Consider the following 17,898-nt stretch of genomic DNA (forward strand, 5'->3'; position numbering starts at 1 on the left):
AAGTGCAATTCACCTTTATTCCACAAGGGGGCAATGACTGATATGATGAAGTGACATTTCACTCATAGTCACTGCAGGCACAAAACAAAAGAATAGGAAGTATCATGCAGTATCAACTTGAAATGGCTCAGTGATTTACTGCAGATCAAGTACTGAACGCAATCAAATATTAGTGTCATTGTCACTTGATGGTGGACCTGGTGAATAAGCTTTTTTAGCTATTAAACTGTTGACTTTGAAGATGTTGAACGTGATAATTTTGAGAATATGTTTGAGATCACAAATATGAGGCAGATGCTGAATGTACTGGGAAATGAGCTCTGACGAGGACAGTGATAATGGCATAAAACATCTGCTCAAATTGAACTTTCCAAGCTCCAAAAGGTAACAAAACATGCTTTGTTTCATTCTTCTGTAATTGTGACTCTAATATCAGGAGAGTTTTATATGGTAGAGATCCATTTGTGTTATAGATCCGGATCACTAAAGAACCGAATACGCTGTAATGATTGGTGAAACAGTCATGCATTTAAGGACTAAGACTCAACTAGTCATGCTTACACTTTTAAAAGGTATAATGCAAAACAAGAGCAAAACCAAATTCTATGTGGCAAATTGTTTTATAATGCTTTACAGACTCTAAAAGTGTGCTCACGAATTAACAGGAGGCCTTTCTGTGTGGAGTTTGCCTGTTCTCCCTGTTTCTGTGTGGGTTTCCTTGGGGTGCTCCGATTTCCCCCACAATACAAAAACATGCAGTATAGGTGAATTGGAGACGCTAAATTGTCTGGGTGTGTGTGTGTGTGTTTGAGTACCAAGCCATTTAATGGGGAGGATTGGGGAAATAAACAGCGAGCTACCCCCCAAAAAAAATCAAAGGCAAGAAAATGTATTGACAGTCTCTCGTGTATGGAGAGAGATAGAATCACCAAGAGTTGGATATGACTGAAATGGTTTATGAATGAATGAATGAATGTAAACAATTTCTGAAAAGATATAGAGCATTATAAAGGTGCATAATAAAGCATTGTGAATACATATCCTATATACAGGCTTCATGAAAGTCAAAACATTTAAAAGGTTGACTTTATGGTTTTGGGTTGGGTACATTTAGCTTTATTTTAAAAACAATGTCCTCACTGAGATGCTCAGAAAATGTGATATTCAATCATAGGGAATGACCTTTAAAAGCTCTACTGTCGAGTGTGTGGGTGTGTGTTTGTTTGTAGGACAGAATAACCTTGCAACTTTAATATTTTAACTTTAAGAACAGTTTTGTGTGTTGTTGTTGTTGTTTATGTGTCACAGACTTAGACAGCAGACCATCTGTGGTTCAAATCAAATATCACTGGTGAATCTGAATCCTGGAGAGTTTGTTCCAAATATATCTATGAAACACAGATGCCACACTGCCCTACTGCTGTCAGAGTCACAAACAACATCCATAAACACAAATTCAACCCTTCCCATGATCACAATCACATTTATGTCCCATAGACTCTCACCAGCTTCCTCTAAAACACTGAACTCCATCCAAAAATTGTCATATCGTAACGTCATAACTGCACAGGGATTTGTCTTGCTCTTTTCAAATATAAGTTTGATGTAGTACGCACACATACTCTAATGTTTATAACACAAGCTTCCTCTTTATTCCACCCAGCTCATTTATAGAAATCATTATGACATTAACAAACACCCACCCACATTTAGATATCAACACTGGTTCATAGAGATTAGTCAATCCTTAACAACACAACAAATAAACACCATTGAGTGGGTGAACAAAAAACTAAATTACAATGTTTTGGTGAAGGAAACTAAAAAACTTTATACATATTAATTGTAGCCTTATATGTAGACTACATGGCAAAACGAAAACAATTTGCAACCAAACCAAAAATGTTGCTTCCTTAAAAACATGAAAGAGCCTCCAGAAAGAACCAAAAAACCTGCATCACTTGACTCACTTCAGATGTTTCTCAGACACTCCAACCATGATGTAAAGCCAGCTTGAGTTTTGCTCAAAAAGAACCGATATGCGAAGTGTGTTGGATCTCAGATCCAAACAGACCGAGCTGAAGGCACATCAGAACAAAAACCATGCCACCAACCCCATAGAGCGACGGAAAAAAACTGGATCAGGAGTAACTCACCCTCCATTGCGTACTTCATATCCAAGGCGAAGAGGTTCCACATGATTTCAGCACTAATTCTACCCATATTCAACTCTTGCGGGAACCTAAAATGAAATAAAAACAGACATCATTACAACCAAACAGCAATCAGAAATTAATTCCTCCATCAGAGTCCGGGTCTACAGAGCTCTCAAGACCGCATAAAGATCCTGTTGCGATTCATAAAAATGTATTATTTTAATTATAAAAAACAAAATAATTATAAATAAATACATGTACTTTTTCTTTGTTTCAGTTCTTGGATCAACATGGTCTTGATCTAAAACTCGAGAGGTCAATTCTTGTTTTATGTCTTAGAGTGGGTGTAAAAGGGTCCTGTCCCATTTTAGATGCATGCATTTCACATGGGAGCCTATTCTTCTTATGGGCACCAATTTCACTGTGCTACCATCACACGGGCTGTTTCCATGGCAACCGCCACCGTACCATATCACTGAGTGAAGTGATCAGCTCTCTACTCTCCCTCACTGCTCAAAAGCAATCTCAAATCAATCTAGACCAGGCTCAACTCTATTTCGACCCGGTTTAATTGCTTAGGATGGACAGAAGAAGCTATCAGAGATAGACGCATATGGATGCAGATGAACAGGATGATCATGAACTAGAGAAAATCTCTCTGTCCTCTCTCTCAAAGTAATCGAAGGGTGTGCTTCTAACTGAAGTCATTTACTATGTTTCATTAAGGAAGTGTCTCTCTTGGTGGCTCTTTGCTCTGAGAGATTCTGTGCCGTAAAAGATTTATTTGTTCACAATGCACAAAATTCCAATTTAGTTTTCAAAAGACTGAACTTTCAAGGATACTTGACAAAGCAGGTGTTTTGGCATAATTTTGTCCGTTCAACACAAAAGAGAACTCATGGCCGGCGCGCTGTCTGAAGCAGCTTTCTGTCCTGTGTGTCTGTCACATATTCACAGACAGCATGCCAGTACAGATTTAAGTAGATTTTTAGTTCTTCTTTTGCATCTTATCGCGCTTGTATGGTTTAATAATGGTTTTGTAAATAATCAAAAAGATCCATTTGTTCAGATAATGAAGTCAGCTGCTGCAGCTATGACTTAAAGGGTTCATGAATTGAGAAATCAACTTTTTCTAGAGCTTTTGATATATAAAAGGTCGTCGTAATATAAAGGTTTGTTCACACCGGGATGATAATTGTGCGTGTTTGTCTCCGACGTTTAATGACTAGTGACTAAACAAAGGGTGCCAATGTGAGTGTGCACACCTACACACAAAACACCAGGGGCCCTATTTTAACGATCTGAAACGCAAGTGTCAAAGCGCGAACCGCAAGTAACTTTGTGGGCGGGTCTCGGCGCTGTTGCTATTTTCCCGGCGGGATAAATGGCTCTTGCGCCCGGCGCAAATCTAAAATGGGTTGGTCTGAAGTAGCTTCATTATTCATAGGTGTGGTTTGGGCGTAACGTGAATAAACCAATCCGAGCGTCATCCAACATTCCCTTTAAAAGCAGGTGCGCAAGTTCCATTATGGATTGCTATTATTATGGCGTATTTACCAGGCGCACGCCAGGAGCGGTTCACAGCCGAGGAGACTGATGTGCTTGTAAGAGCAGTGAAAGACAGGGAAGTGAAGTTGTAATGTTGTACATTATGGTAAAGGTGATTTCACAGTCTTTTTTTTTTTCAGTCTTTCAGTTTTTTTCAATTTTTCAGTCGATTTTTTTTCCTGGTTCTTGACGGACAAACCAATTTGTCAGATGTCCTTATATACATATATGTCTTGCCACTATTGGGCAAACAGGTCTTATCCTTAATTATTACAATTAGCCTGAATCATTTGTAAGCTAGATTTATGCCTATTTTTTCACATCTTCGTGGCACACCACAATGATTTCCGTCATCTCATGTGTTAATATTTTTTTAGTGTAACAATTTATGATTTGCCAAAATAACTGTTGCATCTGTGTAGATTACATGAGCAAAGTGTATGCGCGTTGTGCACGCTATACATTATGGTCAAGCATGCGCCCTTAAAATAGCATAATGAACAACGCGCAACGCGCAACGCGCCACTGACTTTAGACTAGTTTTTTTCTGGTCAGTGGCGCAATTGTTTAATGGAACAGCAAAATAGCACCAGGGATTGTTTGCGCCGGAACACGCCTCCTTTTTTGCGCTGAACCGCCCAGGGAGCGCAAGTGCATTCACTAGTTTAGCGACGTGCTTCTGTGGAGGGAAAAGCGCGCTTTGCGCGGGTGCAAAATAGGAATGACACATGCGTCGGTGTACAAAGTCAATTGCGCTGGGTGCAAGATAGGGCCCCAGGCCTAAAAGCGTCATAAAAAACCCCAAAAAACGCCTCAGGTTCGTTTTTTTGGTTTGACGCACCGCATTAAAAACTGGCCGACCAATGAGATTGGTGCTTTTGTTCACCTGCCTGGAGCTGCTGAAGTTACAGTAAAACTCGACTTGGTGGCGCTCAAGCACAAAACGGTCTTGCCGGGCACACATTGATACCTAAGATGAAGACGACGAAGAGAAAGTAAGTAGACGAAGAAGAAGATGCAATGAGGCAAGATGAATGTAGAACTGCTGGTCTCTTTGGTGTCTGAACACTAAGAACTTTATGACAAACGCCACAGCAACTACACAAATTTTAATAAGAGGGAGTTGTTATGGAGAGGAATTGCGGATCAAACAGAATTCTATGGTGAGTTTCCATCAAACCCAATTTGATCTGTAATCAAATCATAAGGGCCATCTACTGTCAGGAAGGGAATTTGCATGTTCACTCTGCGCATCGCCAGTGAAAATTGCGAGGGCATGAACACAAAGACGCGTTGAAAAACGTCTCCAAAAAACGCTGGCAATAAGCGTGCGCGATAATCGTCCCGGTGTGCAAGAGGCTTAAGAATATTCAGTAAGTTTCGTAGCTGAGAAGTTCCTTGTTAGTCAAATAAAAGCTTTTATTGACAGCTGGCTCATCAAACGAGGGATCTGCGAATTTGCGAACAGAAGAAGACCAACGCCTAATTCTGTAGCCCTACCCACCGATTCACGCATGATGTGGAATAGGTAAATAACATAGGCCAACGTGGAGCTATACCAGATCGATCTACCAAGCAATAAACATGCGTTGAAGATTACAAAATATTGTGCAGTGCCTGGTTGTGGAAGAACACAGTCGCTGCATAAGCTTCCTTTGGATTCCAATATTAGGAATGCTTGGACAAACTTTATTTTTAATGAAGTTCCAGCTCACATGGGTAAGACATTGCACGTTTGTTCGCTTCATTTCACTTTGGATTGTATTGTAAACAAGGACTGGATTTGCAGACAGAATGAGATTAAAAAACAATGCCGTGCCTTCTATATTGGATCTGACAGGAATGGTGGAACACACTTATGTGAGTAAAAAATGTTTTTTATATGTGATAGTATTGCATTGTAACAGATCGTTTGATATCTACTGATTATGTGTATATGGAGTATCCTTTGTATTTGAGGTGTTGTTCATTGTTCATTCAAAAGTTTGGTCAGCAAGAATTAAAAATAAATATTTTTATTCAGAAAGGATGCATTAAATTGATCAAAAGTGGCACGAGGACATTAATAATGTTACACAAGAGTTCTATTTCAAATAAAAGCTGTCCTTTTGACCTTTCTATTCATCAAAGAATTCTGACAAAAATTTATCACTGTTTCCACAAAAACATGAAGCAGCACAACCATTTTCTACATTGATAATAATAAGAAATGTTTCTTGAGAGAATGATTTCTGAAATATCATGTGACATTGAATACTGGAGTAATGATGTTGAAAATTCAGCTTTGATATCACAGAAATAAACTGCATTTAAATGTTGAATGTTGGTAACCAGACAGTTGACAGTAGCCATTGACTTCAATAGTAGGAAAGAAATACTATGGAAGTCAATTGTTTGATTATCAACATTCAATAAAATATCTTCTTTTGTGTAAAACAGAAGAAAGAAACTCATATAGGTTTCTGGGTGAACAATCCCTTTAAGAAGAGGCATTACAGTAATTTACATATTCATGTATACGCACATCATGAATTACATTGGGAAAGAGTGAATTCAGATGGAGCTTGACATTTCAAACGTGTTGCATTTCTAATAAAGAAAACCTGTAATCCAATCCATTTCCAAAAACCTGAAATGTTTGTAGTTCAAGCTATATATAAATGTGGTTTGGATTGGGTTTCTAAAAATTTCATTTCATGTGTAATATTTGGACTACAGCAAACTAATAAATCTAATAATCTTTGCTGCCTGTTGAAACAAAGATTTATTTATTTTATTTTAGAGTTTGTGTGGCAGTGCTGTATTGATATTCCTACAGCTCTGCTTAGAGCTTGTTCTAAACCTCTAACCTTCTGTATTATACTTCTGTAAATCATTTATTCATACTTTATTTTCTAGAATGTGTCTCAATGTGCCATCTGATTTTGTGAACTTTATATCTTAAGTAATGTAATATTAATGTTTGCAACGTTTGAATTCCATCCTAAATATTAAAGATATCTAAAACACTGCTCTGCCCTATAGAAAGACAAATCACAGAAACAACACATTTAGTCAAAACTGAGTTTCTTAGACTGCGATTCGTCCCTTGACAGACTCAACTGTTCTCAGATTCAGAGAAAACAAAGTGTGAATACTGACATTAAAGACATTTTTACAACATGTAATTTAAATTTTAATGTGTCTGTGAAGTTTCATCTTAAAATACCCCACAGATCATTTATAAATCCATGTTGTAAATACCCATTTCTGACTACAGTCAAGAACAGGCTGTTTTCATGCATGTGCCTTTAAATGCAAATGAGCTGCTGTGTGAAGCCCCCCTCTCCACACAGTTCATGTCTCAATCGGATTCTCTACCAAATACTAACAAAACATCTGCTTGGTTTTGATTATCATCTATATCCCGGTCACTCTCACGGATAGCATAGTTCTTCTTTTATCATTAAAGTTTATTATTACCACACGTTCTAAAGCTGTATCAGTTTAAACTTCTAATGGATCGTTTGCTGAGCTCGCTTATCTGAAGCACATGCACACAGACAACTGCTGTCAGACGCCAAGTCTGGTCCACATTGAAACAAATGCTATGACGGCAAACTCCCTCGTGAAAGAAGAACGTTAACTGTGATAATGAGCGCTTACCAGGATCAACTAAACGCTGGATTTTCAAAAGTATGTGAATTTCACAGCTCCATTTTTACAGTAAACTCGCAAAAAGTTCCTGAATCAATCATTTATAGATACAAGCCAGTCTGTTATTGCAGGGACTTTGACTTTACATGTTCATGCCCATAAACATGACGTTCATGACTTTCTGCCGTCAGACCTATCCCATCTTTGTGTGGACTCTACATAGACGTAATGGTTTTTATACTGTACAAATTGTGTATTCTATCCCCTTACACTAATTCTATCCTTAAACCTCCCCTTCACAGAAAACTTTCTGCATTTTTACATTTTCAAAAAAACTAATTCTGTATGATTTATAAGCTTGTTTCCTCATGGGGACCTCAATTTAGATCCCCACTGTGACACGAGTCCCATTAGTCAGTGTGCATTCAGTTTGAAGTCCCCACTGGGATAGAAAAACATGAACACACACATACACACACACTCCTACAAACACACAGCAGTAGCTCTAGTTGTTAAGAGATCATTGGAGTCCAAGCACAGTATGTGCCATTTTTCTTCACTCCACATGGATCGAGAGACGAGACCAGAACTAATGACACTATAAGTCCAGTAACATCTTCCTCACACACACAGACTTCTGCAAAAGGTGAGATAAAGGATAAGAGAGAGTTGAAAAAAACAGAAACTCTTGATGCGAAAGCAAAATAAATTGGCGATAGGCGATTCTTCTCTGGGTTTGTCCAGGATTCTGAATAATTCAAGTCCCCTGCCTTGAATTTTAGAACAAAATCTATGTCTGCTGTGCACACACACACCGCATATTGCATTTTATTGCAATGTGCTTATGAAATACTGCAATTTACGAACATGTTCAGAACATCCTTTTAAAGAACTTTTAAAGATCAGACGTTGCTCTTTCATATCTCAGGAGATTCTCCGAAGGCTGTTGTCAGACTCCTTGTGCATACAAAAACCTCACTGGATTATTACAATTAATGGCAAAAGGAAAATACTGACACGCCTAAGACTTTTGCACAGTACTGTGCAATACCTGAAACAGCATAATAGGGGCATTTTAAAAACATTCAATCAGTGTACCGATCAATATGGTCAGATCACTTGATCTTGGAAGGATTTAATGAAAAATGGTTTCATACTTTTGTTTGCAAAGGTGTCTTGGAAATTCCAAGCACAGATTGAGACATTGCTGTGCTCTTAATTGAAACTCGTGTGAGATTACTGGAGAAACACCTGAGAAGCTCTCCATTTAATTTCATTGCAGCCTCGGACAAACAACTGAGATATTATTAAAGATATTGTTTTCTTTCCTGTTTGGAAAAAAAAAAACAGCAAAACATGGTACAGAATACAGATGCATTCGGATGGCTTCACAATGTGTGTGTTGTGATACGCACTGGTTAATGATGGGTGTGTAGGCCAATCTGTCCTCATCTATAACAGACACCATCAGCGTGATCAGTTTGGGCCAGAAGTCCAGGTTCTTGATGGATGGACCCTGTTCCTCACGCGGCAGATCCTGCTTCTTAGCCTGGAAAGACAGAGAGACCGAAGTTTATTACAGATAATGACACAATTTCTCTTTCTTCCACGCGTTTAGTTTAAATAATTTAGTCCGGTTAACTGATGGGATAGAGGAGAATCTGAGCACTCGGCACTCTGGTTAAGTGTTTTTGCTTCATAAGACTTTTTATTAGGTGGTGCAAACACACACACACACACACACACACACAGACTGGACTCTGTGGTCTCTGATTAAAATCATTTATACTCAACACATTAGTATTTAGTGTTTCCTGCCCTTGAAGCTCATTAATGTCTTCATTATTTATGCAAATCCTGAGTTCTGCAACAACTCCAGCCAAACCATTAACTAAAGCTGCACTCAAACAGTCAGTGGTTGAGATCTGGGACAACAGCCGTTTCTAACATGTGACAAAATACTGTACATACTAGGGATGCCACAATTCTCAATATAATATTGAACCGTTCGGTACGGCATTCACAGTTCAATACGCGCTTGTGAATTACGTTTTTTTTTCCAGTTTTGCATTTAATTAATTATTTTTATTTCTCTCTGAATTGACTCTATTTGAGTGTGCCTGTGAGTCTACGCGCTGATATGAGTAAATATCCAATCACTATGCACTAAAGTTAGGGGGTGTTTAGCCACGCTTGCAATGCTGGTGTCAGATTTAACACTTTAACAGAGCGGTGAAGTGAGGCTGCAGTGCGCAACAACATCTTTTAAATCTGTTGTGTGGGTGGGGTATGCGATATCATGATTTTTTGGATCGTGGACGATTAAAATGTCTCCAAAATCTGCTTTTGAAAAAAATATCGTAGTGCTACAGTACACATACTATCGTTTGCCTCCATCCCAATATGCTGAATGCGACATACATTCACATTCACATCACACGTTAGTGGTAGAGTTATACTCACGGAACACTATAGTTATTCACAATCACGAAAGTTCATTATTTGCATGCGTTTTAAAGCTTTGCCGGTTAAACATTTCATTCACGTGCTTATGCACTGTTTTAAAGGGTTAGTTCACCCAAAAATGAAAATTCTGTCATTAATTACTCACCCTCATGTCGTTGGACACCCGTAAGACCTCCGTTCATATTCGGAACACAAATGAAGATATTTTAGTTGAAAGCTGATGCTGAGAAAGGCTTCAGATAGGCCTCCATTGGCATTCAGTACATTGACACTTCCAAGATCCATGAAAGGCACTTAAAACGTCGTTACAAAGTCTATCTCACCACAGTGGCTCTACAATAATCATACAATGCGACGACAATAGTTTTTGTGCGCAAAAAAAAATCAAAATAACACCTTTATCCAACTTGTTCTTGTCTTCCGTGTGCGCCTCCACGACGCATGCGCGAGAATATGACGCAGATCCGGCGTTCGGACATATGACCCAGAAGCGATTTGTTTACGAGCAGAGGAAGACGCGCGTGTCTAAGCTGTTGGATTCTACATTGATCGTGCTTTAGGTCTCGGCGTAGTGCTCAAAATGGGGCTTCAGTGTGTATTTCATCGATTCCCGAACACCGGCGCTACGTCATATTCTCGCGCATGCGTCGTGGAGGCGCACACGGAAGACAAGAACAAGTTGGATAAAGGTGTTATTTTGATTTTTTTTTGCGCACAAAAACTATTGTCGTCGCATTGTATGATTATTGTAGAGCCACTGTGGTGAGATAGACTTTGTAACGACGTTTTAAGTGCCTTTCATGGATCTTGGAAGTGTCAATGTACTGAATGCCAATGGAGGCCTGTGTGAAGCCTTTCTCAGCCATCAGCTTTCAACTAAAATATCTTCATTTGTGTTCCGAATATGAACGGAGGTCTTACGGGTGTCCAACGACATGAGGGTGAGTAATTAATGACAGAATTTTCATTTTTGGGTGAACTAACCCTTTAACATGCGTTTTTCTGAGCGCGAGCACTAAAAGCCTGTCAAACCCGTGATTATAGTCTTACTGCGCTATTACTGTCAAATACACACAAAGTGAACATAAACAGTCGGTTATATCTAAAGTGAAAGTAAAATCGGCGTGTGTTTGTATATTAGATGCGTGCAGGTCTTAAATTGACAGCAGCTCAGACTAGTGAACACGTTACCACTTTTCCTTAAAGGGACAGTTCACCTCTAAAATTATGTCATTATTTACTCTAATGTTGTTCCAAACCTATATTCATTTCTTCTGTTGAACACAGACAGTTGAATACAGGACAGTTGATGGTAGCCATTGACTTCCATATTATTATTTCCAGCAACTGTTTGGTTTCCAACATTCTTCAAAAATATATTTTATGTCCAACGGAAGAAAGAACTTTATTCAGGTGTAAAACAACTTGAGCGTGAGCAATCGATGACAGAATTTTCATTTTTGAGTGAACTATCCCTAGAGAAAATCACTCACTGCTCTTGACTGAAAAACTTCAGTAGCTTTAATAAGAATCAATGTATATTTTATAGTGAAGTCTAGTGTTTTATTTTTACATTTATTCATTCAATTTCATACTTAAATGCTGCTGTACAGCTCTGAACTACTAGTGTAAATCATTATATATATTTATTTTATATTATACAATACACTAGGAATGTGTACAAGGTTTTTTTTTTTTTTTAAAGTAACGTTTTAAGTTTAAGTAAGGGTTTTTTTAAGTAAAATAAAGAAAGAATTGCAATAAAAAAGTATTTTTTTCTCCATAACCTCTTGCTGTTCCTGTCGCCTAAGAATAGAATAGCAAAAAACTGATGTGACAAGCCATCAGAACCGAACCGAACCGAAAACCGTGGTTAAAAAACCGAGGTATGTACTGAACCGTGGACTAACTGTATACTTGCATCCCTAGTACATACAGTGGTAGACTAGTAAATTAGATTACTGTGTGTTTGAACTCAGTGTTTTTTAACCAGGGGGCCTCAAGATGGCTTGACATGCTTATGTCTTATTGATTTAAAATAAGACATACGCTTTAAAATAAGCAAAAACAACAGAAAATCAAGATATTTATATTTTATGTATTTATTTATTTTTGCCAAGCTCTAAAATATATTTGAGCACATATTCATGGGATATCTTCGCCTTCACCTCACAGCCGGTGGAAAAGTATCCGGATGGGATTTAGGCAGAAATCATGTTCATGGACGAGATTATTAACATTACTGTAGTATACAGCAAAGCAGGGCCGAGTGCTGTGGGAGCTGAACGAGGCCGCTGGAGCGATTGCTAATGAGAGACGAGTGCGATACACGGCTCGAAAGCAGCAGAACTTGTATTGTGCCACAGACATAATCTTCCGGTCAAGTGTATGTGGGGTAACACAGTGCTGTTTTATCTTATTAGATACATTTGAGTGTGTTGAAAATTCTGTACTAGTGTTACTCTGTGCGTTTGCTCCGCGGCTACTATGAGACATGTGTTGCACACACTGCAGTAAGCTATATCGATATTAGTCATGGTAGGGATGGGACGGTATGAAAATTTCATATCACGATTATAGTGACCAAAATTATCATGATTATCAATATTTTCACGGTTTTGTTAAAAAAGGACTGATGCACACACTGAAAAAATTTCAAGTTTTATACTTGAAAATCAACAAACAGCAAATAAAGCAAGCAGCTCCATGCCATTTTTTTAAAGCAAGATTCTATTCTGTGGCATTTCCTTCCTTATAATGGCCGTCGTCAATAACAACGCATTATAACAGCGCACATCCACGGATCACAACGCTCTCGTTTCATTCAAATGCAACTTGCCATCTTGCGTCTCCATTTTTGATTGTATTGAAAATTAAATCGGACTTTACTATTAATACTACTATAGTATTGTTGTGATCATCTTGTCTGGACGATTGTTTTGTTTGCTGCACAAAATGGATTTATAAACAGGTAAGATTTAAAACATTAATCTCAATTCAATATGTCCCCGTAATTATTTATGTGTGTGTGTGTGTGTGTGTGTGTGTGTGGGGGGGGGGGGGGTCTGTGTAATAAGTGTACAATGAATATACATTATTTTCCCTTAAATTTCACCCTTAATACTCTTGTCTGAACCAAGTGGCAACCTCCAGAAGGGAGCAGAATCTCATTGAGCCCCATGTTAAAATGCACAACTTTACAGCAGAAAAAAACATGTTTACAGCCTGGTACAAATTGTGGTTTTGGTCTATACAGCTAATTTTGCCCTTCATGACAAATGTGAACTAGTTTGTTCATCTTTGGCTCAAAGCCACTTGCTGGAAACCTTTCTGAGATATATTTTTATGTTATATATTTCAAATCAAAACTTTGAAAATATGACCGCACCTCAGATTTGGTCCTTTTTTAGAAGGCTGAAAAATGTCATGAGCGTTGTCACTGCCTTCCGCCATTTCTTCTCGTTCAAAAAACAATGTTGCGTGCTGTGTCAGACTGATGCTAACTGGACAGGATTTACCCTGACTCGCAAGTTTTCAAAATCGCAATAATCAAACACGGTTTTAATGATGATTCAATTTTAAACGATAATACTGAGCGTCAGTACATTTTAACGTGATTTATTGTGAAACCGGTAATTGGTCTATGCCTAAATCATGGTTTACTCGTGGTAAATTAAGAAAACGAGATTTAAACAATAAGACTTAATTTGTAGAGCTATAAAACAATGATTAGTTTTCTGTCTAGAAATGTATCCAAATCATGTAAGTACATAATGTAAGTCAACAAAATATATAACACTGTTCTAGTGGTTTTTGGATATTTTAATCCAAAAATTGTACATATTGTAATCCTTATAAAGTAAATCACAAACGACTGGAAAAGTCATGTAAATTCATTGGTTATTAAGAGTGGGATCCCTGAAGAACATTCAGCTCTTAAAAAAAAAAAATCTAATTTAGTAATTTATTTAAATCCTAAAAAAACCTGTAGATGTACCAGAGGAAACCTTTTAGCCTATTTGAACTTTGTTGAGGACTGTGCAGTCAGAAATGTTGAGAATTAATGCTCAAACTCATTAATAATGGCTGTAACCATAGTGACAGATAATATTAGGAAATTTCAAGATGTTACATTGACTCTTCAAAGTCAAAATGACATGGCAGTCAAGTGGAACAGGATGCTTTATGAAAATAATTATGTTGGATGTTTTACGACTACAAATCTAAGGTCCCAAAAAAAGATTAATGAATTGTGCACAACAAGACCAGGAATGTGTAAGCCTACTACGAAAGCAATTAATTTTTTTTCTAAACTCCTTGACATTTTTGTTCAAGTTAGCATTTCCCCGTATTCCTCCTCAAACACTTAACGGGGGTTTTTGTCTCGCTCAATGACTGCATTTCTGCCATTTCTTATAACCTCAGAGAGATTGACAGCTACAACAATATTGTTTAACAGCGAATAACCTGTGAAACATGCACTTATGTCACAAGTAGTTATCAACTGCACGTTCATTCACAACACATATACTGATCTTAAAAGGCCCTATTTTAACAATCTGAGAGCATGGTCTGCAGCGCTTGGCGCAGGTGCACTTAAAACGGTCCAAAAGGGTTGTACCTAGTCTCTTAATAAATCATGGGTGTGTTTTGGGCATAATGTGCTATAAACCAATCAGAGTGTGACATCTCCCATTCCCTTTAAAAGCCAGTTGCTCTTGCACCTGGCGGAATTTGCGAGCAGAAAGACTGAACGCTTCTCCAGAGACAAATCCTTTTATTTTTAATATTTAAAAATGTTTGTGTGCTGCTGCGCATCCCTGTGTGTGTAATAAGCAGAGTGTATGCGTGTTGTGCACCTGCCTATAGGTGTTTATTACTAATGCGGCCTTTAAATAACTAGGGTTGGGTATCGTTTGGGTTTTTTACGATATAGGTGCCAAACCTATTCTTTTCAAACGGTACCGGTGTCTAAACAGTGCCTGAACCGATACTTTAAAAGAAAAAAGAGCCACAAAACGACGGTGGATGGCATTAAAGAATGGCTTTTTAGTTTTTTTATTTATTAAAAATTTTAAGTATACTTAAATATATAAATATAAATAGATACAAAACACAATTTACTTAACAAATTCACAGTAAAACCTAAGCCACCTAACCTAACTACAATAGGCCTAATTTAACACTAAATAACAGTAACAAGTCACCTTTACAATTACAGTACTACTAATAACAGCAAGTAGTCTGTATTCTTGGTATGCTACAAACCAGCTTCAAGGTTCAACATTATTTGGCAGAAATTTGACCATATTCTCTGGCTAAATATTTTTGAATCGCCTTATTGTTTCCATAGCGAAAGTAGCCGCAATAGAGACAGAGCGTATTTAGGCCACGCCCACACCGGGGGGGGGGGGGGGGACAATCCAACGCTCTCCATTGACTTTGCATTGCGGGAGGCTGCCTCATTGTCATTTCGGACTTATAACAAAAAACAGAACAATGTCTAAAACCTGATATGTGACAAGGTGTACAGCAAACAAGCTAAAAAACACAGAAATACGTTTTTATAAGCTGTCGACCCAAAAAAACGAGCGTTTAAGAAGATAAAAGTGGATACAGGCAATACGAAGTGACGCTTCAGCAGGATGAATGGGTACATTTTGGGATCCTGACACTCGGTATGTCTCAGTATGTGTATGTGTGCAGTAAACATTTTGTCACTGTTAAGTCAAATATCCAAATGTCCGTTTTATATATTATATTTACTGTCGCTGATCACGTTCCCCTCTAGTCGCCGTAGTTCTCAGTGTAATATGACCTGTAGCGCTCTGTCTCAATGGCCTGAATCCACTTTTTTGTCCTTAAACGCTCGTTTTTTGGGTCAACAGCTTATAAAAACGTCTGGGTTTTTGCTTCTGGGTTTTGTTTAGCTTGTTTGCAGTTCACTTTGTCACATATCAGCTTTAATACATTGTTCAGTTTTTTGTAATAAGTCCGAAATGACAAGGAGGCAGCCTCCCGCAATGCAAAGTCAATGGCGACGGTTTGATTGTTTTCCCCCCCGGTGGGCGTGGCCTTCAGATTATGACGCGTGTCGCTCTGTCTCTATAGTGCTGCTGTATGACAGCTGTATCGGTTTTATTTCATTTTTCTTTTTTATTCAAAATATTCACAAATTTGTTAACTGTCTATCTGATATTCTGATTTTCAAATATGTGTAAGTGAATGTGTTTTGTCATTTAAAACCCTTTATAATGATCATGTTTTTTGATCTATAATGCGCGATGGGCATGAACAAACATGTTAGTTTGCGCCTCAGAGAATTGGATCTGTCGGATTTACGTCACATAAATTCATCCTATAGTCTCATGAAATACATGAAAGTAAAAGACCGCTGCTGCACTGGGAGAAGAATAAAGTAAACTATATAGTTAACTATATAATCAATGTGTATCTGATATAAATAAAACACATAGTTAAGTTATAACTGTAATAAAAGGATTGTTATTGCCGCTTCCATAGTCATCAGTGTGTGTTTTTTGCTAGTACTGGTGCGCATTTAAATCTCTGAAACCTAAAATAAACATGGTGTGGTTGAGAACACTGAATAGTTGTGATACGTGACGAGCGCTGAGCGTGTTATGTCTCTGGCTCAGCGCAAGCCAAAGCGCGAAAGCATGTTTGAATTTGAGTGGCACCGAAATCTGCGTTCTGATTCGGTCCGGTTATATACCGTTTATATATGTTGCGGTACAAGGGCTGTCAAATAAAAATGTGAATTTCGAATATTCGTCGAATTTACAAAAAAATTGCACATTCGAATGCAAAAACCGTGCATTCTAATTTTTGGTAGAGGCGTGCGAGACATGACGATGACGGAACTGACGCGGTTTGTTTATGCAGTACAGCGCAGTGCGGCTGTGTTGTTCATTTGAAAAAAGGCGGAAAAACTAAGGACTCGGAGTCTGAGAGAAAATTGCCAACCTGTTTGACGGCGTATACAGTCAGACACAGAGCGGTGCAGAAGAAGGCAATCAGGGCTTTGGAGAATGAGATAGATATAAATGAAAGAGAAGATACACTACCTGCTGACAAAAATCCTCTCAATTGGTGGCAAAATCATGCGGTATAATGTTATATGTATGCACATATTGCGCAGCTGGCAAAGACATACTTGACCATACCTCACCAAAAAACGCTCAGCACTCGCTGCAGGTCAAGTTGACTGTTTGGTGTTTTTGACGAACAATATGTAGATGTTTAGTGAGTGGAAATGGATTGTTTCTGAATGTCCGTTTGCTATTTTGTGTTCACATTACGTTGTCTGTTGAAGCGTGTTTTCTCAGGTTACTGCAGTTTTATGCACTCTTGTTACCTAATTTTCCTTACATTCTCATTAATGAAATATTTTATTTAATAACAATTGTTTGAAAAGTTAATGCACTGTAAAAAGTGAATGTAATTTCATTTCAATAAAAGATGCAATGCTTGATTTGGTTTAAATTTGCTTGTTGCGCTCACTTGTGCCCTGTTGTGGGCATAGGAGACAATACAGTATTTTTTCCCTCTAAAATTAAGTATTGCCTTTAGAATTCGAATATAATTCGAATTTTGATAATATTTGAGAAAGAATTTCAAATTTAGCTTTTCAGCCATTTTGATAGCCCTATTCGGTACCCAACCCTATAAAAGCAGAAAAAATACTGCGCTACTGACTTTAGACCAGGTTTTTGTTGGTCAATGGCGCAGGGGTTTTCAGTTGCCTCAAAATAGCAACGTGCCAGCAATGCACCTGAACACACCTTGTTTTCAGACCAGCACTCCCATGGGCGAACAGATGGGCTTGTACACCTGCTATTTAAACAACGTGGTGCTGGACGTGAAAATGACATCGGGCTGAAACTAGCAAAAAAACACTTGTGTCGCGCCTGGCATCTGGTGTATGATATGGCCAAAAATAATCTTGACCTTTATAAATAGCAACACCAAGGTCAAGGGATCGATTCCCAAGGAATGCATGAACTCATAAATACAACTCTTGAATGTATGCAAGTCGTTTTGGATAAAGATATCTGCCAAATGCATAAATGGT

General features: G+C 38.1%; 1 protein-coding gene across 1 annotated transcript in view; it reads right to left on the reverse strand.

Moving 5' to 3' along the window:
* unc13c (unc-13 homolog C (C. elegans)) overlaps positions 1-17,898 on the reverse strand; it is a 282,829-nt gene that overhangs the window by 136,596 nt on the left and 128,335 nt on the right. The window contains exons 17-18 of the mRNA XM_079824971.1: positions 8,756-8,889; positions 2,157-2,242 (exon numbers count right to left, since the gene is read on the reverse strand). Coding sequence (XP_079681097.1) covers positions 2,157-2,242; positions 8,756-8,889 — 220 coding nt within the window. The remainder of the gene's footprint in view (positions 1-2,156; positions 2,243-8,755; positions 8,890-17,898) is intronic.

Source organism: Gobio gobio (assembly GCF_949357685.1).
Source record: "Gobio gobio genome assembly, chromosome: 9".
NCBI lineage: Eukaryota > Metazoa > Chordata > Actinopteri > Cypriniformes > Gobionidae > Gobio > Gobio gobio.